This window comes from Centrocercus urophasianus, unplaced genomic scaffold, assembly GCF_019232065.1.
Source record: "Centrocercus urophasianus isolate 14NV4802_14NV808 unplaced genomic scaffold, USGS_Curo_1.0 seq_13, whole genome shotgun sequence".
Lineage (NCBI taxonomy): Eukaryota > Metazoa > Chordata > Aves > Galliformes > Phasianidae > Centrocercus > Centrocercus urophasianus.
The window spans coordinates 21,184,709-21,212,183 of record NW_024884475.1 but is presented as its reverse complement, the minus strand read 5'-3'; the positions used below and the strand labels follow the sequence as shown (position 1 = coordinate 21,212,183).

The 27,475-nt window shown below is 37.1% G+C and overlaps 1 protein-coding gene across 2 annotated transcripts in view; it reads left to right on the top strand.

The window, feature by feature from the left end:
- PDS5A (PDS5 cohesin associated factor A) overlaps nt 1-27,475 on the top strand; it is a 71,623-nt gene that overhangs the window by 10,335 nt on the left and 33,813 nt on the right. For both annotated transcript variants that reach the window (XM_042811757.1, XM_042811758.1), the window contains exons 3-9: nt 18,972-19,175; nt 19,464-19,550; nt 20,349-20,446; nt 20,949-21,075; nt 24,035-24,115; nt 25,594-25,734; nt 26,814-26,929. In XM_042811757.1, coding sequence (XP_042667691.1) covers nt 18,972-19,175; nt 19,464-19,550; nt 20,349-20,446; nt 20,949-21,075; nt 24,035-24,115; nt 25,594-25,734; nt 26,814-26,929 — 854 coding nt within the window. The remainder of the gene's footprint in view (nt 1-18,971; nt 19,176-19,463; nt 19,551-20,348; nt 20,447-20,948; nt 21,076-24,034; nt 24,116-25,593; nt 25,735-26,813; nt 26,930-27,475) is intronic.

Here is a 27,475-nt window from a genome sequence, read left to right as displayed (position 1 = left end):
GTTTTAAAAATATCTTTTGAACTGGGAGTGAAAAGCAGTTTAAAGACTATGTTTGTAAACCTCAGCTGGGGAAGTGAGCACAGCACATTTTCCCAAGGCAGTTTTACACTCCCAGCCTTTATTTCCTGTAAAGGTTAAAACGCCTTCTGTCAGATAACAAAGTAGAAATGCTGCCAGTTAATTTTGTTTAATTTTGACATTTTTTACCCTGGAACTTTGTTTTGGATCTTGTGCTGGGATGTCGGAGTACACTGGCCTGAATTGGATTTGTTATGCCAATATGAAACCGTATTCATCTTCTCCATGAGTTCTGTTCTGCAGTTTGTCTCAAACTTTTTCTGTCTCTTGAGAAATGGCACAGCAGGACTGTGCCCTAATTCACACTGTCTTAACCTTCTTCAGAATCATTCCTACTTCAATCCATACATGGGCTGTGATGAGTGTAAAAGTATAGAAACGGATTCAACTCCTATCAACGCATTGGTTAAAGGGCTGCATCGTGAAGTAGCTGTGTGTTGTTAGTAATCTTAGTCTAAGCTGACCTGTATAGCACATATTTTAGTCTAGTTGAAAAGCAAGTTAGTTTACCTAAAAATGCAAAATGTAAATCCTTTTGTGTATTGTGTTTTGGAAGCTTGTTGTTCTTGCAGTGCTGCACCTGAGTACTTGGAGTATTCTAAGCTGATGCTCTACTAAAGAAAGGAGTTTTTCATCCTTATCCCTGCTGCTATTGCTATTCAGAGAGTTCCAATTCACAGTCCTTTTCCTTCTTTGAGTCAGCAGTTCTCTCAAGGTTGTAGAAGCAAATCAAGTTGGTGAAGACTAAGATGAGAAAAATGAAAAATGGAGATACGGAGTGAGGGAAGGAGTGTGGAGCAGGGGCAATAATGAAGTTGGAAAGGATGAAGTTGCTACACCAGTTGCTGGAGGATTACTTTTAATCAAACCCTGCTGTGCTTCACTGTATTGGAATGTGTGGAAAGGCAAACAACGGAGCCAGGCAAGTGGTCTTGCTTGTGGACCAGCTTTTTCCCACGTGCCAGTCCAGGTGTTTGTGCTTCCCTCTCCTTGTGCTGGCAAAATCCGTGTGGCATTCTTGCGGTGGTACGACTGTTACATTCAGTAACAGTTTAATTTGGGACACTGTTCATTTGGTTCCATGTTATTAGCTCAACTTAAGGATAAATTAAACTGCACCCTGAGATTGGGCTGAAGCAGTCCTGCTCGCCCCTGTGGGGCTACCTTTGTCTTGTACTGACAGTAGCACTTGTGCAGCCACGTAGTGCCGCTCCTCTATCCTGTGAGTGCTGATGTAGTGAAGGGATGGAACTGGCAGTTTTAGATTAACTTGCACTGCAGTGAAATTGCACCCTAAGAATTGCTGCAACGCCTGCCCCCATCCTGGTTTGATGAGACAAAATGATGTCTCTTGTTTCAGAGAGCTTCAAATTTAAATGTAAGCAGTGTGCTATATTGGAAATTCATGCTGTGTTTGTACACAGGTGTGAATTTTGCTGGTGCTGGTGGTTATGAACTGATGTGAATGTTGTGAGATCCTGAATGAATTTTCTAATGTTCTAACAGGCTGGCTGCTAGAATAATAGATCGTACCATTCATGTTAATACATAACTGCTTTCAAAATAAATGGATTTTATGTTGGAGCTCAGAACTGGTGGGTGTCATATATAATGAGAGGTTCTTACACTTTTCCTTTGTCTAGGAATGTTTGGTTTTCTGCTTTCTCCTGTTAATATCTTTTTTGTTTGAACAAAAGAAATAGAATTTGAGGCTTCAGTGTTCTTCAGGCTGCCCTATGCCTGATGGCTCACAGTTCTATGCTAGTATTGTGATAAAGAGATGTGAGCCTTGATGTTTAGACTGGTCTTTTCCTGTTCTGCAGTCCACACTGTAGTCTTGCGCTGTGACTTGAACTAGAGTGTGCAGGACAGGCCATTGCTTGCAAACAGATTTGTCCTCATGCCAGCTCTTATTCTTTTTCCCCCTCCTAATGCCTGCTGCAGTTGATTGTTCTTTAAACAAAGGCTTGTGTGAACTTACATGTTCATACAGAGAAATGAATCTTCTAGATAATCATAATTTTTTAAAAAAGGTACCTCCCAGCAGCTAAGCACCAGAAAGAGCTTGCTCTTTTTCCTCTGCCAAGCGTGAGCTAGTAAATACTAGAACGTTTTTCTGTCAGCCTAAAGCTGACAGTTAGTAACACACCACAGGGTGCATAGGTAGACCACGGGTTTACTGTTAGGCATTCGTCTGTTCCGCAAATATCCATAGAAAGCAAAAACACTTCTTAAAATGGTAGCCATTTAACTTGTATTTCTTATGCTCTTAGGTTCTGAAAAGTATGCAGACTGTTTTTTTTAAGGATGCCTTAATTGAACAAAAAACACAGTAAAATGTCCGAGCGTAATTTTGCTTATTCTTTGATGATGCAGTGTTTGCAGAGAGCTTGCACTTCTGTGGTGCTGTATGCATTGAGAATCTGTAGTTGCCAAACTTTTTTTTTTCCCTTAGCAATGTGCGTGTAATATATGGAAACTTCTTATGAAAATAACTGCACAGGAATGTTGCCAGAAACTGTTGTATGAAGTTATATGGGTAATTTTGATTATACAATCTTCTCCTTGAAACGATTTGATTTCATCTCATGTTCTTGAGGGAGTTTCTGGCTTGTTTTTAGTTGTTTCAATTCATGTTGTTATTTAAGCTATTCTTCTTCTCATCTTAAATTCAGAAAGCTTCACAGTAACAAAAAAAAAAAGAATGTGTGGATCTGTGTTGCATGTGTCACCAGTTATTCTATCGGGGCTCCTGAATTCAGTTGTTATAAAAAATTTTGGAGAGCTTAGGTGAGTATTGATTCAAAATCTGTAATTGAATTCCTTGTCTGATTATATAGAGAAAAACTATAAGCAACTGGTACCAGTCATGAGCAGTAAATCAACTGTTCTGTGGCTTGACCAGTGCAAAGAGACTTGGATATGTTGGTAGTAGATGATAATGCTGTTGCAAAGAGAGCCTGTGTAAATGTCAAACTGAGTTTGCATTGTCTTAATTTGAACTAGAATGCATGCACGGTGGTCTTAGTGAAGGTGAAGCGGGGAGAGTGTCCTGATTTTTACAGAATTGTAGGGGTTGGAAGGGACCTGTGGGCATCATCAAGTCCAACCTCCCTGCTGAAGTAAAGTTCCCTGAGTAGGTCATGCAGGAGGGCATCCAGGCAGGTTTTGAGTATCCCCAGAGAAGGAGGTTCCACTCTTCTGGGCGCCCTCATATAAGGCTCTGTCACCTTCACAAATTATTGCTCCTGTTCATTTTCGTGGACTTCTCTGGGATTGACTACCAGGGACTACTATTTTCTTAGCCAAAATGAGTGATAAGCATTTTGTATTTTTGTCTGCCTATGTGAATATTATATATCAAATTATATGTGTTACATATCTCTCGTATCTCACTTTGTTAAGAATCAAGTCTTTTCTGAAATCTTCCTTTTGATGTGTAAAAACAGCTCCTAAGGGAATTAAAAGCAGATGTTGTTGGATGCTGTCTTTGTCAGCCAGGTATGGATGGATGGCCATGATGTGTGTTTCCTCATGGCTTTACCACAACGTAGGCTTGTGAGTGAGCAACCAGAGCTATGGCGAAAGACATAAAGACATGCTTAAGATGAAGGTGAACAAGGCAGTGGATTCAAATGGGCAGCAGGAAGCTTCTTTATGCATCCTTCAGTTTCCTTTGCTGGTTGTTTCTCTGATCATTTCTTTTATTATTATTTCTAGGTTTTTTTGTTGTTGTTGTTTGTTTGTTTAATTTTTTTTACTGTTAATCCAGTGCTGCACTCACTACTGGTGTGGAAACCACTGAGATTCAAGATATGATTCAAGAAGGTAGCACCTTCTGCCCTCTGTTTGACTATGAGTTTCAGCCCTATCCCCATTTTGATTACTAACCCTGCTCTTAACATCTGGACTGAAACTCTGCATCATGAATGTAGCTGTATTTTGGGAATACCTAATAGAAATACTGAAACATTTCCTTCAATTTAACATACTTAGGCCACAATTCGCTGTCTTCTGTAGTAATTTTCAATGAAATAAATAGTCAAATATTTGGTCTCAGCACTTTTCTTGAAGGTGCTAAAAGGCTTTGTCTTAATGCCTGAGTTTTAGGCACTGGAGATTTTTCTTGATAGCTTTTCTTCCCTGGTCGTAAATCTTGGCTAACAGCACATTTACGATTTCAAATCAACTCCTGCAGGTATTAGAGACTGTTGTAAACCTCTGTAAACAATCTGTAGGCCAAAGTGCACTTGTAAATTCCTCGTTTCTTTCTATACAGATGCACTGCAAAATATTTAAACATTAAAAAAAAAAAAAAAAAAAAAAAAAACAAGCAAACAAGACCAGCAGAGCAATACGCTGCTAAATCTTTGTAGAATGAAAAAGTGAGAAAACATGCATAGCAAGATACTACAGTCCACAGGTTTGAGATGAACTATTTCAGGATGCTACTGACCTACATGCTGTGATCATGAGGGCAATTTAAAAAAAAAATCAACAACACTGCAGCTGAGCACATGAAGTTTATTTGATTCTCTGTTCGCTTTTTGAAGAAAGGAAACAGAACAAAGATCATTTTTTAACAATGAGGCATTATTTTTGCTATTTGCTTCTGGCCACTGGAAGCCAGTGCACTTGATGAAGTGTGCGCTTTCTCATGTTTTCTGGGCAGCTTCCGTAAGCTGAGGCTTGTAAACTTCTCACATTTCTCAAGTCAATGGCCCAGTCTCTTTGTCACAGATTTAGGCATTTGTGAGATGACCAAATTCTGTGCCCATGGGGACCAGATCTACGTTCACACTTGGGGCACAGTCCGGTATTGCTTCAGGTGTCTGAGCATACAAAGGGAATCAGCTTCATCATTCTGCTGTTTCAAGTGAAGGCAAAAGTTGTGCACGTTGCTTCACTGTTGTCACTATCTAAAGACATGAGTGACAGACCTGTCCAATGGGCTCATAAAAGCTGTAAAACTGATTTAAATGACTTCTGGTTTCTGAGGTTGTTTAAAGAAGGTACTAAGTGTTTTAAACAAGCAAAAGGCAAAACATTAATAGTGGCATTAGCTCAAAAAATGAATCGAGTCTTACGTTGTTTTGTACTTTTAGTGTTGAAGTGTCTCTAATTTTCTCTTGGATAGAAGATTTTCTGCGTAAATGTAACATATAAAAGTGGTTGGAAAAAGACAAAACTATTCTACCTTAAGTCTTTTGATTTTATTTTTAATTATTTTTGTTCTCATTAAGCGTGGTGGTACACCTCTCAAAATTTTTCTTGGTTTCTGTTTCAGACATTCTTTATGAGAATGTTGCTGGCAGCCACTTAAATGATATTTAGCACTTGCAAATTGCTGATTTCAGCAACATGTTTTAGATAAATCTTGTTCTAATCTAAATTCAAAATGAATAATTATGCAACTGAATCTTTCTAAACAGTCTCTGGTTTTCTTTTTAAGTAGGAAAATGTCACGAGTTCTATACAGTGACCTTTCAGCCTTTCTAACTTTGTCTGGTTTTAGTTCTTTGTGTAATGTATTTATAGAGAATATATCTTTGCTTAGATAATGAAATAGTGACAGTAGGTGGAGAGCATCAGAGTAAAGCAGAAGTGGATATAGAGGTTAAAAATGGGGCAGTGTTGCCTAATGACAGTGATGCAGTAAGAATCTGTGGGGTCTGGCTAATGGAGAGTGCCTGGTGATGTCTTCATCTGAAGCCTGTACTTAGGAAAGGGGGAAAATGGTTGAGGTCTCTGACTTTTTGGGACATGAGTGATCTTCACATATTTCACTAAGAAAATTATAACACGAGAAGGCTCTCTGCTGTAACTTAGAAGGCGAAGCGCTTAAAAGCGTGTTGAAATCTTTGAGCAAAAATGAATCCTTGCAATAATGTTTTGTTTCTGATATATTGCCTGCTACTTATCTTGGCAAAATCAGCAGCAGTAAAGCTGCAATTGCATACGAGGAATGCTGATGGACAGGTATGGCAGTTGCTGGCATATTCTAACTAGCCACAAGGCAAAAATCTGACAGAACTGATAAGCAACAGTTGCAGAACTCTTGTGGAAAAAAATGAGTTACTTGAATTTCTCAGAACGTGAGAAGAAGTTCCCAAATAAGAGTTCATTAGCCCGAGATTAAAATAACTGCAGAAAATAAACAGAAACACAACAGTTTCTGGAGGTAATGCACAATACTGCCCATGCAGGAAGGTACAGTAGAGCTCTCTTAAAGCAGTCCTTTATTTCTATGTATTTACTAAATTAGGTGCCCCAAAATCTCATGTTTTTGGGAAAAGAACATTTACTGTGGATCAGGGAGCAGAAGTGACTTTGTGACTTAGTGAATTAGTTCAAGGTACACTTCTGAACCAAACAGCTAATTAGCAACATGGTTTGAATTGCTAAACAAGCAAAAATCCAGTCTTGTGACTGCTGATAGGATGGATATAGATGGATAATTCCAGAAAATAAAAACAGATTTGAGACAGACACAGGAATGTGTAAGTCTGTTTGGGTTTTTTTTCCTCTTTTTTATCCCTTTCTCTCAATCTCCTACATTGTCCTTTTTAAGGCAATTATGATGGCAGTATTATATAGCAGTTGAATTTACTGTAGGCTTCTCATACTGCCTTTTTTTTTTTTACCTACGTAGTACTAAGCTACATGGGCATGTCATCATCTTTTACCAGGCTTATTTCTTAGAAACTTCATTCTGCCTTTAGAATCATTCTGTTTCTGAGCACCATGGGTTTGACTTTTATATCAGCTGTGTTAATTCTTTTGATGTTCCATCCATCCATTTTATATATTTTTGGTAGAAAATTCTAAGAGGGGAAAACTTTGTTAGAATATTTTTTATTCTTTTTAACACAGAGGAGAAATCAGTGTTTATTACTGGGGATATTTGTAATTATATCAAAATAAAATAATTTAAATTTACATAATAAATTCTACAAGTACCACACTTTCCATGCAGTTATTACACTTTTTTTTTCCCCACCAGTACTAAAGAAAGAAATAAGACTTGCAACCAGCAAACTACTGCAGTTGTGTTTTAGTTCCCAATTCTTGCAGCCTTTCCCCCCTCCCTCCCAGCAACTCAGTGCTCTTAGTGGGCTACCAAAAAACAAAGTGACCACATAAACAGTGAGCAGATGCCTGCATTTTGCCTTCAGTCCATCCTGGAAGAATGAAGAGCCCCATTTTGAACTTGGTGGCCACCTAAAGGGGATTTATTTATTTGTTTATTTATTTATTGCTAGTGATGTACCTAATGTGTAGCAAGGGGTAAAAGGGGTAGCAGAATTTTCTGATGAAATGATTCTTCTATGGGGAATTAGCATTTGTCTGAATAGAAAGTCTTTGCAGAGTCGTTTCCAGCTTGATGCATGCAGTGACTGATAGACCCACCAGTTGTTTGCTGATCTCCACATCACTGGGTTGAGTGGGAGTGCCTGTTCTAGGCAGTGAGTTGTGTGGAACAGGTTCTGGTTAAAGCACCATCAGTTAGGGTTTGTTGTTGTTCCTGGTCTGCAGTATCAATTTGGATTGTGAAATAACATGTTGTTGTTGTTTTGTAGTAGGTTGCTTTGTTTGTTTTTACTATTTGGCAATTCTCATTTTTATCCAGTCTTTCACATGGAAATGGAAACCCACCATCTGTGTTCTAGATTATCTCCATTAATGAGAGCTTTTTATTAAGGCTGCAGTAGGTAACAGGCACACAGACAAAATTCTTTGGCACAGCTTTATCACCAGGCACAGGTTCACGCTGGGACATGGCATCATTGCCTCCTGCAGTTCATTCAGGCTAAGTGCAATCTGCTTCTTAACAAAGCCAGAAAATGAATGCCGCAGCTGAAGAATATTTTCCTGTTATCGTTGATACTTCTGTGTGCTACTGTGCGTGGTGGCACTGTCTAATTGCCAGTCATTGAATAGGTTCTGCTAAATAACTTCTAATTTCTTTCTTCTGTTACTGTTCTGTTGCTGCTGAAGATCAAGACATTACAAATATTTTGTGTAGTTTTTCTGCTTCAGTAGATGTAGTTAACTTTTCAGTTCACCATAGTTTACAGGATTGCTGAAATACAAAAACTGTATATTCTTAGAAAATAATGGATTTGTTGGTTTGTCTCATTGGTTGTGTAGGAACGCAAGCAGGCACAGGCATGCCTTGCCTTTTACATCTTCTCTGTGGACGATTGGGTCAGGAGGACTGTGTGATGCGCCGTGGAACACAACTGCACTGTAGTGTAGTAGTAACCATGGATCTGTTTTTGAAATATTGTTAGTACTGTAAGCGTAGTCTACTAGTTGTATTTTAAAGTTCAAGTCCAAGGCTTGATTTTGTTGTGAGAACTGAGACTTAATGTTCACTGCAAAATGAAGCCTTGCACTCAGTTCACATTAGAAAACGAAAATAGTTCCTTGTTCAACACCACCTCCTGTCCTCTGGAAGAGGAAATGAATTATCACACAGCAATGAGTTGGTTATAAAGAATCCTCACTTTCACATCTGGAGGTTATTATAAAAGTACTGGGGAAACTTCATGTGGAAACAGAGACTCCTTCACCACAGGGAATACGCTTTTAAGAATGTTTTTGGTCTTGCCCCAACCATACATAGCACTTGCTAGTGTACCTTAGGGGAAAAGGTTTAATGAAACGCTTCTGATTGTATCTTGAATTATAATTGTAATATTTAAAGAATAGTCTTTTTAGTCCCTGTGCAAATACTCTTCTGTTATCTATCTATAAATGTGGGAGTGAAGTTTCTGAGAAAGCGGAAGGTTTTCAGTGTTTTAATTTATGAAATGTTAACCTTCTTCGGAGTACTTAAACAACTGTTAAACTTTGGCAGGAAAAGCTGGAAAGAATCCTTTTCCAAATCTTTCTAGTAATAAAAACTAGATACCACTGCAGATTGAATTGCTTAACAAAAGTAATGTTGGTGCTGTGGCACCGCACTCTAATCACAGATGTCTCCAAGGTAGTATGCAGCTTAAGTATGAAGTGTTGATTAGTATTTCCACTGTCCCTTCCCTCTCATTATTTGAGAAGAAGTATATACCCACTTAAAGCTTGTGATTTGATTTGGAGAATTATAGCTTATATCATAGCAAATTGGGCAACAGAGTTTTAAACCAGGATAACAAAATACTTGGAAGAATTCAAGTATGGAAAGAACAAACTAACAATATTTCTCAACACTTTTGTAATGAATTATTTTTAAAGATCTTGGATTGAGTAGCCAGGACTGAAAAACTGACTACAAAGAAGAAGTAGATTTAAGGAGGTAATTTTTATTAATGACAGAGCGTAGAATTAACCAAGAATAAATAGCGTGCTTGATAACTTTTTTTTTTAGCTGTTTGGGAAATTATGAGGTGAATTGGTTTGGTTGGATTCATAGGATTCTGTGAGGATTTCACAGAATTCCTAGTCAGTCAGATATTTTAAAGTGGATGAGATGAATCCAGTAGAAGATCTTAGACTTAATAAAAAGGTAAGAAATGTGAAGAGAAAACAAGTATTTGTGAATTTATGTTTTAGAGGACTGAGTCAGGGAATAGAAATGCGTCAGCATAGACCATGTAGTGAAACCTTTCATGAGCAACTTCTGTCTAGAAAGGGAAATGGACCATAAAGTTGTGTTATGAGCAGGACTGCAAACAGCCGTGGATATTATGCTTCCTTTCTAGAAATCAGGCATCTGTGCTAGTTTTAAAACTGTGTGGATATGCTCTTTGACACTGCACTTCTGGTGACCCTTTGGAGGAAGTGATGAGAATAATAAAGGTGGTGAAAACACAAAGTGATGATGTAGAGATGTAAATGGATAAGTTAAGTTCTGCTGTCTCAGATCAGGAGACAAAACCAGGAAATACATCAGTAAATTTAAAATGAATAAATGGATTGATGTATTGGATACAAGTTTGGGAGTTTCCTGGACCAGAATGCTTCTGAGACAAAGAATTCAAGATTATCAGTGGTCGCATCTTATACATATGTTGGGTTCTAATGAACAGAGTTAAAGATGTGTTTAGGGGAGACTAGCAGGATTTGAATACAGCTGCCAATTTCAGGCCTCATGTGCTTGTCACTGTTGAGAGTCTGCATTATGGTTAAGTGAAGAGCTTGGTTTATCTACCAGAAGGATAAATTCTTCACTCTCTGGTCTTGGCCACTGAATTGTCTTTTCCCATCTGCTGGCTTATCTGTGCCTGTCAGAAAACCATCCAGGATATTCTCTGAGGAGGTTTTCTGCATTTCACATCAACTAGCAGTTACCCAGCAGATGTTGGAGCCAGTGCAAAATACGTGGTGGCACTGCATGGCCAGAAGCAGGACAGGGTGAGTAATGTGGGAAGGAGAAGCAGATGGTGGCAGCGAGCTGTTTAACAGGATCTCTGTGTCACATGGAATCAAAACTGTAAGTACCGGGAGAGGGGTTTAAATTGTGCACTGCTGTGATTCCTGCTTGGCAGACTGGTCTGAAATTCTGTCTGTGCTTCATCTTGCTGTGGTATTTCATACCCTGTCACTATGTACAGAACTTCAGAGAAATTGGGTGTCAGTAAAAGCTGTGCTGGGTACTGTGTTCTTGACTTAGTACCGGCTCTTGACTGAGTTCAAATCAGCAGAGCCAGTCACTGGTTGCTGAATTTAAATCAGCTCCAAGATTGTTTTTATCTCTGGTAAGTCAGTTACAAGGGGAGTTCTCTTAAATTCCTGGGCGTTAACACTGTTATATTCTGCTTTCACTTAACCAACAAATTTTAGTATCTTCAGAACGAACAGAAGCATGATCTATTTGGATGGAGTTCTTTAATAGTTTGAAGGAGTCTTTCAAAGCAGGGGAGAGGTGAAAAAGATCTTGTATTGTACAGTAGTCAATATAAATGAATTTATAGGATGTTCTTATGTGAGGAATAGTGGCTCCTGCTTAAGAAAGAAAAGAAAGACTTGGCTGTAGAGTAGCATTTGTCTTGGAGGAGAAAAAAAGCATAATTACGTATTACAGTGAAGGAGCTGGGATTGCATAATAATGATATTGGATTCTACCACTATTTAAATAAGTTGTGATGTGAAAGACATGTTGGATCAAAGCATGTGATTTTTTTTTTATCCTCACATTTGTCCATATCCTCACCCCACCTTTAGCATTTGTGTTACACGGGGAATCTTCTACATTTACAGCAGAACTTAAATACTGCTATATTTTTAATTATGGAAATGAAGTGCACAGGTAATTGTACTGCCTCTCCCAAGTTTGTAACAGTATTTGCTGTTTTGTTTTGGTTATCATGTGGTGTGTGTGATGTTTATAATCTTTATGTAGTTACTTTAAAATGTAAGTATCAAGAAAGTTTCTCCAAATAGATGAACTACTCAGTGTATTGCTTTTCTTTAAGTAGTAGTCAATGTATTTGCTTTTTCTTAGGTCAGGTTAGTTTCTGGGCTTTTAGAAAATATTCTCATTATCTTCTTTACATCAAGCAAATCTAATACAGAGCCTGCTGCTTTATGAATGTGAAGATAGCAGTAAATTACAAGACTGCTTTGCTTGTGATCTGGCAATTGGCCAAAGCTCCACAGAAATGCCCTCTGTCTTCAGAAGGACAGCTGCTTAAGCAGTTTGATCACAGGATCATTGCAGTGCAGGCTGCCATTGCTTTACATCTCTTAGCTGGAAACCTTTGTCAACGTAGTCTGGGGAGCGGGGTATGAAGAAGGAAGCAAATAGTCTTTGCCCCAATGTGCTTTGCATAATATTTTGTGCATTTCTTTTTCTTTTCTGTTTCTGAGTTATTTAGCACTGCGTAAGGGTCATGTCAAAGAGTGCAGATTGTGGATAGAATTAGGAGTGGAAATCAGAAAATAAAGTTCTTCTATGGGTTCTAATGGTACAGAAAGGGGGCACTGCTTTTAATGTTACTAATGACAACAGCAAAACTTCGCAGAAATAATACTCCTTTCTAGTTCATTTTTCGCTACGATCCACATATGTCCCTTGCTTAATTTGTGTATCTGTTTCTGTCAAGTTAGGACTGTTAAAAAGGCAATTAAATGAGTCTTTTTCCTTAGCATAAATAGCTCTCTTGTCTTTAAAGAGCATTAAATACTTCAGTCTTGGTGGTTGTTTTGGTAAATCAAACAGCTCGCAGTCTTTTAATTGTATTGTCCCCTTTTACCAAAAGGCTTTTTAGTCTCCTCTTGCAGCCGTCTTCCATACCTTTCCCAAACTGAATTGTTGTTTTTTGTGTTGTTTTTTCATCAGTACAGGCAATCAGACTGGAGAGGTACGTTTCGAATTAGCGTTCAATATTTTTAGCATTTCATGAGTAGTATTGCTGTTTTTTTTCCTTGCCTTGTCTGAAAATACCTCTCCTGTCACATCCATTTTCATTTCAATTGCATTTTCATTGTTTTCCTGCACATAGCCTGTTATTGGCTCATAATCTCTTTACAGTTGCTTAATAAATGCCCGTCTTCTGTTTCCAGCTGATGAGCTCTTAGCACAAATTGTTGCTTTTAAACACTAGGCATATGACTATGTTAGTAGATTAATTTTTGTTATTTCTTCTGTCCTGTGCTGCTGGTCCCTAGCTGTCAGTTGTCGTTATTCCTACTTCTTATGCTGCAGTTGTTTATGGGAACAGCAAACAGGGTCAATTATAACGCCATTCTCAGCTAATAAATTCACTCAGGTCCTGTATGTCCTTTCAAGTTAACACTTAAAAAAATGTCTAAGGAGGAGTGACAGTACTGAACTAAACTCCATCTCCTCCAACTTATTTCAGCATGGCTCAGTGTGATGCTCTCCTTGACACTTACATTGCTTGTCATGGTCTCCCTTGTTTGGAAAGTTGATGGGCTTAACAAAGTAAGTTTATCAGGTTAGCAAAGTAATTTTGTAAATCCTTTTTTATGTGTTATCCTGTTTTTCTAAACTCCTTTGTCTATTTAGTCTTTCCAAATTGGTTTGTATTAATACATTCTTCTGATGTCAGCCTGTGGGTTGTGTTGCTGAATCACCTTTCCTGATAATTAGGTTAACGTTTGCTGTTTTCTGACCCTGTGATAATCTTGTTTGATGTATTATAAAGGAAAGCAAACAAAACCTGTTGCTAAGTATGTGATTGTTTAGAGGTATTTCAGTTTTACTGCCATCCATGCAGTAATTTCCTTGTTTCCATATTTTCTGGTGGTTCCAGCTGATAGATAAGACTGTATCTGAGATAAACCAAGATCTCTCATCTCAAGTCTACATCATTACTTCTGCAGCTGTTGAGAAACATTTTTCCCAGATAAACATGTCTGTAGTTAATCCTATTCTCTTAATCAGAGGTCATCACTTACTATTAATAGGTAATGGCAAAGGTAATATATGATATTGCCTAAAACATCTAAGAAAAGAAATAAAAACTCTTCAGTGACAAAACTGAACATTTCAGTATTTGTGTGGACTTTGATACCAGACTTTCTCTTGGCTTTTTTCCTTATGCTAGCCGTACTCTTGAAGAGAGAGCTAGGCTTTTAGAAAGAATTAGGCACTTCCAGGAGAAAAGGGAACTCAGGTCTGTAGATGTCATCAGACATCTGTGCTTGAATTTGGTCAGTGTCTGTTCATTTCTCTCCAGCAAGTGTAAGGGGTAGCCCAGAGTAATTGGCTTGCACAGTATGTGTTGTTATATATTCAGATAAGCACCTCCCAGAAAGTTTTAAATTCTTCAATTTTCAGTGTGTTCATAATACGTAGAGTGACTGAGCAGAGTTCTCTCCAGCTGGAATGAAGTGGTTTGCATGTCTGTACTGTCTCTTATGTTATGGAAGTGAAATGCTCTAGCTATGCTTAGAAAGCCTGGGAGGATGGAATCTTAGTGTGAGAGTTAGAATTTTGAGGTACTATGGTAAAAATAGCAATAATGAAAATTTCTAGGTTAGTTTTAACACTTAGTGAAGTGCCAGTATGTGATAACTTAATGAAGACGTGTTTAATCATAGAATTACTCAGGTTGGAAGGGACCTCAAGGATCATCAAGTCCAACTGCAGCCTAACCATAGTACCCTAACTCTAACAACCCTCTGCTAAATCATATCTATGAGCACCACATCCAAACAGCTCTGAAACACATCCAGGGGCGGTGAGTCAACCACTTCCCTGGAGAGCCTATTCCAATGTTTAACCACCCTTTCTGTAAAGAAGTATTTCCTAACATCCAACCTAAACTTACCTTGGCGCAACTTGAGGCCATTTCCCCTCATCTTGTCACCTGTCATCAGTGAGAAGAGACCTACCCCGCTCTCACTGTAAGCACCTTTCAGGTACTGGAAGAGAGTAATAAGGCACCTCTTCCCCACATTAAACAACCCCAGCTCCATCAGCCTCTCCTCACAGGGCTGATTTTTCCAAGCCCTTCACTAGCCTCATTGCCCTTCTCTGGACCTGCTGCAGTACCTCCACATCCTTTCTGTACTGAGGCACCCAAAACTGAACGCAGTACTCGAGGTGAGGCCTCACCAGTGTTGAGTACAGGGGCAGGATGACTTCCCTACTCCTCACCACACCATTCCTGATGCAAGCCAGGAAGGAAGCCAATGGCCTTCTTTGGCCACCAGGGCACACTGCACACAATCAAAGCAGCATAGAATGAATTTAATCTGAAATGTGAACAGCTGTATTTTGTTTACCTGTGCTAGCAATTGGTGTGGAAATGGGGTGCTTAACTGCTCAGAAAAGAGTGGATGATGTTACATTAATATATTCAAATACTGCTGTTTTGTCTCCTGATTTTTCCACTGGGGACGATTGTCTGTGGTGGAAACTATTAAGTCTGGTAGGTTTTTCCATCAATGGAAATTACTGCCCTAGCTAGGGTTGGTTCTACTGTATGGCTGGACATCACTTAACCAACAGTACTGCAACTTGAAAACGTAGTGAATTCCTGTTACAGCTTAATTGTTTTTCTCCTGGAATCAAAACTGGCTTAGTGTGACTGTAATTCCAGGTTTTCAGTTTGATAAGCACGTTGTTCCAGTACACCCATTTCTAGCTACCACAGTTGTTACTGGTACTGCAGCACAATGGCTGTCATATTTCTATGGTATGGCTAAAGGTTTGTAACTGTGAAAATAATTGCAATATGAAGAAATAACTTTCATAAGATATTATCAGAACTTCCTAATATGTTGCCAATATTTATTGAGCACTGTGAAACTTGCATGCTACAGTTGTTCATTTGTTTTCTTATTGCTCTCCAAAGGAACATGTGATTTAGCAGCTCTTTCTCCCCATATGTAGGACTCCACGCTTATTTTTGTTGAACCTCATAAGGTTCCTCTCTGCCCAACTCTCTGAGCTGTCTAGGTCTCACTGACGGGCAACATGGCCTTCTGGTCTGACAGCTACTCCTCCCAGCTTTAAATGAATCATCAGCAAACTTGAGTGTGCGTTTGTCCTTTCATCCAGGTCATTGATGAAGATGTTGAATGAGACTTGCCCCAGTACTAACCACTGGGGAGTACTACCAGCTATGAGAAGTGTTAAGAAGTAACTACTTTTTTTTTTTTCATCAGACCTTAACACTGGAGGAATTTAATGTATGCAGTCATTTCGGTTTTTAGTGTTTTGGGAGTATTTGTGACTCACATTCATAGACCAAGACTTTGTGTTAAAGTTGTATCAACGCTGGGGAAGGGAATGTGGTTTCCATCTTAGAGAGCTTGTGAGCAAATAGGAGGATAGCTGTGGAAAGGCAGGAGTGTGTCACTGCTATATACCATTCTATTAATGAATAAATGATTTAATCACATAGGCCATTTTTTGTACTTCTAAAGCCTTAGGTTGCTTGATTATGATTAGATAACTAGTTTTTCAGTTGTGCTAGAGGGCAACAATACCGACCTTGTAACTGATGAAGTTTTGACTGAGTTCTTGGCTTTCTAGCAAGTGCTGAGAGCCAAGCATATATTGTACTTAATGTCTGGGCTGTTTTTTTCCTCTTCTGTTTCAACAATGATCTCTTATGTAGATGAGCAGGTGTTTGGAAGTTGTTCTAGTATGTAATGCCTTAAGCAGTGCCAGTAGTTGCTTGGCTTTAGAGAGTACTCCTATGGTGTGTGATTTTAGATACAGTTAGTTACATGTATTCAAGAAATATGTAGTATTGTTGAACCTTGACAGAATCAACAGATCCTGTAGGGTGTACTTTAATGCAAGTCTTCAAAAATATTAACTACCTTTTCCCAGAATGCTCTGCTATTTATTAGAAAGATGTACATGATGCTTTGAACTATTGCATTGTCTTTTATAGTTAATTTTTATATATTAATTCCTTTTTTGTTTTTTGTTTGGTCGTGTTTTTTGGGTTTTTTTGTTCTGCTTTTTTGTGGTATGTGTTTTATATACCCCATACACATGATTTCTTATTTGTCCTGTATTCCTTATTAATTCCTTATTTGTCCAGGGTATTCTGTTTATGAAGCTTATGATACCTACAGGCACAGAGGAGATAGGACTTGAGAGAGAGAAGGAATGGTTGCTTGTATAGGTTATCCAGATTGGAAGGATTCTTAGTGGGACAAGTTTATGTGGCTGTGGATACAGTTTATCTTTGACCTCCGAAGCCGCAGATGTTTCAGTCCTTTCTACCCTGTTCTTAAAGCCTTCAATAATGTGGTTATCTGAATCAATACTTAACAATTGTTACTGTTACTGCCTATAATTCAGAGTATTCCCATGTTCAGGGCAGTTGTTCCCCGTCCTGCCATCAGCAGACAAAAGAGGTGGTTACTTTTTGTACTGAAAGAATCTGGTGGATTATGAAGTGTAGGTTTTCAGTTTGTTTGGTTTTAATTTTTAAATTGGAGGATGACGGAAGGACAGGTGATCTGTGACACTGCAGCAGAGAGACCTGTGCTGTCAGCTGAAGGAAGTAAAACGGAGTTTTGTAGGAGTTGTGTTTTTGTCCTTTCAGCTAATGCCTTTAATTATACCTTAAGAATAATCTATGGGAAACAGGCTGATGTGAGTAGAATTGGGATTTTTGTGGGCAGTGTCTTTCAGGTTCTGTTTTGTTCTGGTTGGTTTTTGTTCCCACCCACCTTGATTTTTCCTAGATGTTAGGTCACGAGAGAATGATGATGTACATTGATAGAAACTGAGGAGTTTTGAGTAACAGTGCGGGTTAGGTTACAATTAAACACCTGATTAGTAAGATGTACTGCATTTAAAACTGAGTTCCAAAATGTGGGGAAGGAGTGAAGTAAGGCACTGTTTTCATGTTGGAAGTGTGGCATTCTTACTAAGGGAGGAACAGCCTTATTATCATTTGAATGACACAGTAACAAAAGAATTGCGGCAAGCATAAGAGAAGTGTTTATTAGCTTTGTGAGTTCAGTCTTCTCTTGTGTTTTACTGTAATATTCTACAGGCTAGACTTGAACCATCAACTTACCATTCTGTTTTCTTATCTCTCTTCTTTATGTTTACGGGGTAGACATGTGTATTGGGTTTACAGACTCCTATGGCTCTCCTTCACAATTTTCACTCTAAGAGTACTAGTAAGTAGAAAGACAAAACTTAATTTAACTTGGGTCATAATGACATATTTACCTGTGGAACACTGTCTGCAGTTCTGTGCTGGTATCTTGGGGGCTTTTTGTCCTTTAATGTTCCTATTTCAAAAGTTAAATCTGTGGCTCTTTAATTTTTTCAAACTAAATTTTCACTTTCAGTTTTGCCAACTAATTATGTTGAGATTATAAAATCCCAATGAAATGAAACATTTAAGGCCAATTTTGATGGCATTTCATGGGAACTAGTAGTTCTTCACTGTGCTAGAGGAGACAAGGAAAAACATACAGTTTTTTCCTTATATATATGAGAATATAGATGCAGTTTTGAGTATGCAGAGAGAGAGCAGATCTGCGGAGTTGGACATTTTATATGAGGGATAAAATGCTTGTCTGGTATCTAGTTCATTTAATACAGATAAAAGGATTGTGTGCATGTAAAGTAGCTCTTGGACTCTGTGCCTTGATGCAGCCAGTTAAGATTGCCTACTTGTAGGCTGGTATGGCTGATTGCGCAGCTCCACTGTCCTGTGACCCATGTTTTAGGTCAAGCTGGCTGAGATGACCTCCAGCTCCAGCTCCTCCTACTGAGGCAAGTCCTCACATTGAAATGATTTAGGGCTCCAAGCTCATCAATACGTAAGATTTTGTGCTGCACCTCAGGTTCGTATCGGCAAAATGAGAAGAGATGCAGTATTTTTCAGTGTCTTATTGTAAAACATGGAGTTCACGTTCAGTAAGCATTTAACCATCTGAATAATGCTTTTCTCTTTCTGATGTTTGTCCAAACAAAAAGTTGCTTTACTGCAACTCAGTAGTCTAAAATGTATTGTTTCTAAAATAGTAGTCTAAAATGTAGTCTAAAATGTATATGTAATGTATCTTTTTAGAAAGTATAAGGAATGAGACCTACTTGCACTCTACAACTACCTGAACGGAGGTTGTGGTGAGGTGGGGATCAGCCTCTTTTCCTTCATAACTAGTGATAGGACTGGAGGGAATGACCTCAAATTGTGCCAGGGGAAGTTCAAATGGGATGGTAGGACAAATTTGTTCTCTGAAAGAGTGGTGAGGTGCAGGAATGGGCTGCCCAGGGAGACGGCTGAGCCACCATCCCTGGAGATGTTTGAGAAACACTTAGATGTGGTACTATGTGGTTAATGGGGAAATGGTGGTGGTAGGTAGACAATTGGACTGGATGACCTTGGAGGTCTTTTTTAACCTTGGAGACGCTATGATTCTATGAATAAAAGCTGAAAGCACTAAAAGCACTAAAATGAGGTTTGTTTGTTTTTTTTTCCTGTATTTTCCAGATGGTGGTAAAAACGTTCATGGATATGGACCAGGACTCAGAAGATGAGAAACAGCAGTATCTCCCATTAGCCTTGCACCTTGCATCTGAATTCTTCCTCAGGAATCCCAATAAAGATGTGCGCCTCCTTGTAGCATGTTGCTTGGCTGATATCTTTCGTATCTATGCTCCTGAAGCTCCATATACTTCCCATGACAAACTTAAGGTAAATAAAGGCTTTTTCCCTGCCTTATTCTCCTGTTGTGAATAAAAATTGTTCAGTTTTTTTAATGCATTTGTACTGATACTCAATTTTATTAAAGAGATCTTGGTTTAGTCCTGTGAGTCAGTGGAGAGTTTTAAGGGCCTGAAATGCGTTGTTGGTAGATTTCTGTCAGTGTCTAAAATATTTTATATCATGAGTCTGTAAAAGGGAGTAGATGTCAGTACTAACAGGTTGTATTTTTATTCTCTACAGAATCTAACTTGTAAACACCTGCTTGTGTTTTGACAGGACATATTCTTGTTTATTACAAGACAATTAAAAGGCTTGGAGGACACAAAGAGCCCTCAGTTTAACAGATACTTTTACTTGTTAGAGGTAACGTAGTAATTGAAACTTTCAGTAGATGTGCTACTTGCTCTGTGATTCTAAGAAATGTAATTGATCCTACCTTAGATGTGCCCAATTTAGGTGTTTATAGTGTAAATGATAGCAAACAAAGTAATGTTCAATAGATTGCTTCTTTCAACAGTTAAAATTGCATAGGTATTTCATAAGTTCATGCTGCCTGTAGTTGAGGTTGTGTTAAAATGATTGGTATTTATTAATGTTTAGCCTTTATCTTGCAATTTTAGGCATTGGGTTTGTTTTTTTGTGGTGTTTTTTTTTTGGGGTTTTTTTTTTTTTTTTTTGGTTTTTTTTTTTTTGTATTGTGTATCCTTAAGGTTTTCTTACCTTGTAAAGAGAAAAAATTAAATGCTGTTTAAAATGCAAATATTCTTATATTGATGGTGGGACAAGAAATGTTGGGATCTTATCAGTGTGCATTTAGAAAGTGTTTTATTATTTAATATCTTATTAATTTAAAAAAGCAGCATTGTTTCGTACCATGAATCCAAAATAAGTCTAGATATAACCTTATTATGGTAACAGCTTGTCAATCTGCTTTTGTACCTAAGAAATCAGATTATTCTCTAATTTTTCTTGTGGATGTGTACTGCAAAGCCCCTTTGTGTTAAGAGCTGTATATATGCAAAGCAAATATCCAGTCTCTTTCTCCAAAGGGTTTTTTATTGTATAATATTTTTATCTGAATAGAAGAAAAATTAACTAACATGATTATACTTAAGTGATTTGCAAAGTTTTAATATCCTGAATATCCTATTTTTGTTTTAGAATTTAGCTTGGGTTAAATCTTACAACATCTGCTTTGAGTTGGAAGATTGCAATGAAATTTTTATTCAGCTTTTTAGGACTCTTTTTTCAGTTATCAAGTAAGTTGAATCACTTCAATTATATTAAACTGTCAAAATATCATCAGATTTGGGGATAGACTGAATCCTTACGTAGCCTACAAATGAATAGATCTGAACAGAACCAAGTCCCCCTTCCTCCAAATGAGGAGGTAATAGGAAAGCAAATGAGTACAAATTACTGGCAATATAGAGAGGTGTGTTTCTAAAAGCAGACGTTTCTGACTTCTTAAAATTTCTATGTTGCAGTGGTATACTTCATTCTGACTTATGTGCATTTTTAGTTCTGTGGTTGGATGTTTGCTTCTCGTTTGTTTCCCTTCTTAAAGCAAAGCTAGAGTATTCTAGATTTTTGAATTTTTCTAGAGCAGAGGGAAGTCAAAATAGTTACACTGATATTTTCAACATTTGAAAATGCAAGAGTTGAACACTGTTCAGAATTAATCCACTGTCTTTTGAAGTGCTGCTAGTATTTCTCAGGGTCTGAAAAGTTTGACTTGATAATATGCTTTTATCTTCTTAGTAATAGCCACAACCAGAAGGTACAAATGCATATGCTGGATTTGATGAGTTCTATCATCATGGAAGGCGATGGAGTAACTCAGGAGCTGCTGGACTCCATTTTGATTAACCTCATTCCTGCACACAAGGTAAAAATATTTAAAAGTAAAATATTATAGCAATATATCATTATAACAATTTTAATTGCCTTTAGCTTGCTTATATTTCAGCACACTTTAGGTTATCCGTGACGATTGTATTTTTTTCAAGCCTTGTAAAAGTGGGCTGAAAATTGCCATTAGGATTTGTTTGGTGCTGTTTCTTAGCTGTGTCTGGATTACTCATTAGTAAGAAATTCTGTACTTAAACAGGAACAAAGCATATTTAATACTCTGAGAACATGTTTACTTCCAAAAATATATATTTCTCCAGGCTTCTGTGGAGACTTGCTTCTTGCATCTATTTGTCAGTCAGATTCCCTTCCATCTCCTTGTTATTTTTTTCCTGTTTCTTTTCCACCTCAAACTTTTGTCCCAATAAATCCTATTCTTACCTAAAGCACATTAGTTTTCTAGTTCAGCTAGTTGCTTTTAATTCTCTGTACTCTTTTATGAATTCTGTAATCTTTTCAACTTTTGTAGAGGTCCACATCCCTGTAGCTGTAAGTGACCCTCCTCTTGTGTGACAAGCTGTACATGAAGCCATGAGATGCAGTGTCATAGTATCAGCTCCTTTCTATTGACAGCAATGAGATGATGTACTGTTAGAATCCCTACTGGCAGGAGAGGCCTCTTAACTATAGAAGGGTTATTTTAAAATACACAGATCTTTCTGAGTTGTTTGTAGTCAGTTACAGCCAGTAGAGATCAGAAGTGTATTGAAGAGTAGGTGTCTGTGGCAAGTGCCTGGTGATGCCTTGCTCTTTAGATACAAAGACCTTGGTAGACCGTGTGGAACTAAACAATTTGTTGTAACTTGCTCATGTAAGCAAAGCAAAAATGAATATGATTCTTCAGCATATGTATTATTTTAATAATGTAATTTTGACTATTGAGAGAAGGTGTAAAGACTGATGAGAGGAAGGCAAAACTCAAGTAAATACTGGGATGTGCAACTTATTTAATATGTTTTAGTATCTTTTATATCACTGATTGCCAGTCCTCATTGGCTCTTGGCCATCATGACTGGCAAAGTAATACGCTGTACTCAGAGTGCAGTGTCATGCTTTTCTCAGTAATTTTGTCTATCTTAACCTTTCTTTGTTACCCATAACAAAAGAACTTTAGCTGCTGCTTTACATGTTACTTAACAAATAAATAAAACCAAGTTATTTTGTTTTTTTCTGCCAAGCAGAGTTTGACTGTAGTAATTGTTCTCCTTTCATGCAGAGATCTCCTAAAAATTCTGGGATTATGTTCATTGTTTGTCCTTAGTTAATGTAAATCAAAAACACCACTGATTGCATGAAAAGCATAGTTTATTTTCTGGTACAGAACTTGTAGCAGTGCTTTTATACCTGTGCAGGCAGTTGATAAGTTGTTCTCTGCTATACATTACGTAGATACCAGCATGGCTAGACGATTGCATCTAATAGAAGTTCATATTTGTAACAAAGTTGAAATATGTATTTTAGATGATGTATTCTATTCCTTTTTCAAACAAACTCTTCCACATCGTTTAAGAGGATAATGCAATTAAAAAGAAGTATACCAATACTTAGACATGAAGTATCTCAGCATCTAAATGACACTTATTTGCACTTTCATTATCAATAAAGTTGTCCTAATATACGTTGTTCTTCTTTCTGAGTGTGCTAACAAGGCTCTCCTCTATTAAATGCAGTTTTTTAACAACAGTGTGGTACATCACAGCTCAGAAGACACATGGCATCAGGCTGCAGTTGTTTTTATTAATTTTAAAACCGGTACTTTCAGTCTATTTAGTGATTTATTTATTTGCATATTTATTTATTAATGCTGCTCTTGACAAAGCCATTCCTTAAAGAAGATAAAGTTCATGTATTTTTTGCATCTTCTACATCATGTCCTATCCAGACTTCGAGGATTTATGCTCTGCCTAAGAGATTGCTTATTTTATTTGAAGATCCCCAGTAAAATGTACCTTTATATACGGGTGGCACTTTGTCAGTTCAGTACAAACATACCAAGGTGATTTTAATGGTGGTCTGATACGGAGAGAAGTAATTTTGTTTTAGACTGTGCAGAAGCAGAAATTTGTGAAGATTTTATACATATCAATCTGATTGAAGAGGTATTTGTTTGAGCCTTTGGCCATTTGTTTCTCCTTAATATCAGTTGATGAGAGCTTTATTTTTGTCATCTTGACAGCTAAAAGAATATGAGAGAATCATTCTCACTGTAGACTTGCCAAATACAATCTTTCTAATAACTGGTCATCCTTATGCTTTATCTGTATTTTGTTTGCAGTGGTTCATAATTTTCAGGGCAGTCAGCTAATCCAGCCTTCTCCATTTTTTTTTTTTTTTTTTTTTTTTTTCCTTCATTTTCTCTCCAAGCTGCATTAATCCCTAGATGAGATGATATATTGCATATGTGTCATGCATATATGTGGATTTTGTGCAGATTTGGACAGTCACATTTTTTAGATGTGTGCTTACATTCCTTACCTTGCTTGAGATTAATAAAAACAGTGTTTAGATTTGTAGACTTGTTGTGTTTCAACCAACTGTATATTTGAAAAGATTGCAGACACCTCAGTGTGACAGCTTTGGTGCATGATATTTACCAAAGTATGGAATTGGGATAAAGTTTCTGTGAAATTTTTAATGATTGTATGTTAAGATATTTCTTTAGTTACTAGTACAGTACTAGACTGATAACAACCTAGATGACTTTGCAAGTTTAGATTCCTTTGTATATATATATATAAAAAAATCTTATTATGTCTGCATTGGTGTAGTTAATATAACTGAACTTTGATTGCTTTGAAAATAAATAGGTGGGTGGCAAAACATGTTTTACTTAAAATCATGGTCTTTTAAGGCTGAGAGAGAAATGTGAAGTTAATTCAATTAGTTTGTCTTTCTTTAAAATTTTATATCTCCCCCCCCCTTTTTTTTTTTTCCAGAACCTTAATAAGCAAGCGTTTGATCTTGCAAAAGTCCTGCTGAAAAGGACTGTCCAGACCATTGAGCCGTGCATTGCCAATGTATGTAAATTAGTCCATGATTACTGCAACTAACGATTGTGCTTGTTGATGTTTTGATTTGGTGGAGGTTTGTGTATTTTAAAATGATGTTTATGAAAGTCACATTTGGAAATGCAACTAGAGGAATACTATTTTTTAGATAGGAGTCATTAGCTTGCTTGGTTTTTTTTCTTCCTTTTTTTTTTATTAGGAAGATGTCCCATATAAATGAAGAGGAAGTAGATTTTTTTTCCATCTCATTCTTATAAATCTAGACTGTGACAGCAGATGACCTGTCTTGCAGTATTATTTGGCACTAAAGAATCCTGTTGCAACAAAAGGAATTGTTAATGCTTTTGATATCTAGCAACCAGGCATCCTCATTTCATGCCTCGATATAGGATGAAGCACTCCAAACTAACAGCTCATTCATAGATTTTGTCTGTCCTAAACTTGTTTTAGTCAGAAAGACTAAAAGACTCAAGTTCTTTACAGGGCCTCTTTCTACTATTTTTCCTTTTGATGAATATCAGTAATATGTTCTATGGTATTCTTAAAAGTCAGAATAGGTTAAAAAGGGAATTAAGTAAATTCATGAAAGATTAAGTATGTAAAAACTGAAGACATCTTGCCAACAAGTACCACTTTCCAGTCCCCCTGTTTCTTTATGCTTGTGTAATTGCTCATAACTGGGAACAGGATAGTGGCCAGAGCGACTGTTGAGGTAATATTCTTTAACTCGTTCTTGCTTAAGTGTGTAATAGCTTTGTAGCATTTGCATTCCTCAAATAGTACTAGTATCAATCCATACTACCTAATAGGAAACGTATCAAGCACATTAAAACATAGCAAATCCATGAGAAATCATTCATATTTTGGCTACCTTTTTTTGTTTGGTTGGTTTTTGTTTTGTTTGTCTGTTTTTTGGTACTGTCAAATACCAGAAGACCTATCGTAGTCATCTGGCATTCTTTAAAATGGCCCCTTCTAACTCAACTTTTTGTATGATTCTGTGAAAGAAAAATCTTCAATGTAATAAAAAAAAAGTGCATTGGATATCTTCCAATAGAATTAAAACTTAAGTGACATTAACATTAAAATATGTTTTTAACTACTGCTTATGCCAATGAAGGAAAAGGGAAGCAGGAAAGCAGGGGACAGCAGACTCTTTAGCAGGGACTGTGGTGCTATAAGACAAGGGGAAATGGTTTCAAACTTAAATATGATAGACTTAGGTTTGATAAAGGAGAAAGTCGTACAGTGAGTGTGGGGAGGTACTGGCGCATGTTGCCCAGAGAGGTGGTGGAAGCCCCATCCCTGCAGGCATTCAAGGAAGGGGCTCATAGATGGGGCTCTGAGCAACCTGATTGAGCTGTAGGTGTCCCTGTTCATTGCAGGGGATTGGACTGGGTGGCCTTTAAAGGTCCCTTCCAAATCTAAAGTATTCTATGATTCCATGATTCTGTGAAATCTGCTAAATAATAATGCTTTCATTCTAGTTTTTTAACCAGGTTCTGGTACTGGGAAAGTCTTCAGTAAGTGACTTATCAGAACATGTATTTGACTTGATACAAGAGCTTTTTGCCATAGATCCTCACTTATTGCTGTCTGTCATGCCCCAGCTTGAATTCAAACTGAAGGTAGGTTGCAATGTAGCTTGGGACAAATAATAAAATTTAAATGGATATTGAAGTGTGAGGTGCTGTAGATGAATAAGCGTTCATTAGCATGATAAAAATTCTAGTTGTCATTTTTGTTTAATATTACATTTGTTGTTAAAATAAAGGCACCAAAGCATTAAATACGACTGTGTGCTTTCTGTGCTTGCAAATGCATACTATGCGTGCACACAATATGTAACAGCATTGCAGTCATAAATCCATATGATCTAGTCTGAAAGCTGTATGTACTCAATCTTTGGATTTCACTTGAAGTTTGTGAAATAATTGGGATGTGACTGGCTTAACTCATGAAATGCAAGGCTGCCAGCTTCTGTATTGATTTGCAGTATTTCATTTTGTGAAATAATGTTTTAATAATAGAGGAATTGTTTCCAAATATTCTGTCATGTTCTTAACAGTCAGCGTAATTCAGTTGACTGATGATGAATCTTTGGAGGTAGCTGATTTATCCTTTTGTTTTGATTTTGAATTAGAAAGGTGTGTCTGGTAAGAATTGTGAAGAATTGTATGTGTGCATTTGCACACATAGGGTATAGGGACAATAAAACATAAGGAATGGGTAACCAATGAAATTACATCATTTTATTTTAATATCTTTTATTTGTGCACATCTATTTTGAAAATCTTAGTTGCTATTTATTTTTCACATGCATAGAAATCCTAAGTATGTTTTAAAACAAAAATGAGACTATTTGCTGTTGAAAAGTTAGAAATACATTTTATTCAAACTGGGTTATAGATTTGCTTGTTTGTTTATTTATTTATTTTATCCCTGAAAGGCATTTTCCAAACATGGTCTTCTAATCAGTGACTAACATTTTAAACTTTGGGCTTTTATACAGGTTGCGTGTGTCTGTGTGTGTTTAATTATATTTATTTAATAATCTAATTTAATTAGAAAGATTGGAGTTTATAAAAAATTATTTCAAATTACCTTACAATCTAAATTATAAAAACAAGGAAATGGAAGCCGTGAGCTATTCTTAAGATATCACAGGTAATGAATTGCAGTTTCTTTTCCATTTTTTGATTTTCAGAGCAATGATGGAGAAGAACGTTTGGCTGTTGTTCGACTTTTGGCTAAACTCTTTGGCTCTAAAGATTCTGATCTGGCCACACAAAATCGTCCTCTCTGGCAGTGCTTTCTTGGGCGGTAGGAGAAGTAGTGGTAGAACGCTGAATTTTCATTCTTGTTTTGCAGAATTTTCCTGATAGTGTTGCGATTTTGTGTTGTCAGGGAATGTAGCTGTTTTCTTGTATTTGAACAAATTCTTTCCGTAAGTCTTTGAATCAGGGAGTTGCGTAGGGCTGCATTTTAGAATAAAAAGCCTGAATGATTGCTGCCGTATTCCTATGAGGATATGGATTAGAGAAATAGCTACATTAGATACATGGCATAAATTACACAGAATGAAATTCCAGACAATACTGCTGTGTTTACTGTTCAGCTGTATCTGCAACTGTACGTTTTATTTGACTTTTATCTTATAAATGAGGTCATTTACTTTAAAGTAAATATAGAAATTCAGCATTACAAAAGCAAATGTTTTTAAATAATACATGTTATATGGATGTATACATAGGTTCTTTATAATTTCATATATTTATATGGTATGTATGTATATATATAAAATATTTACTGTATAGTGGTGATTGATAGTGAACGTGTGATGGGGAGAACTTTGTCACTGAATGAAAA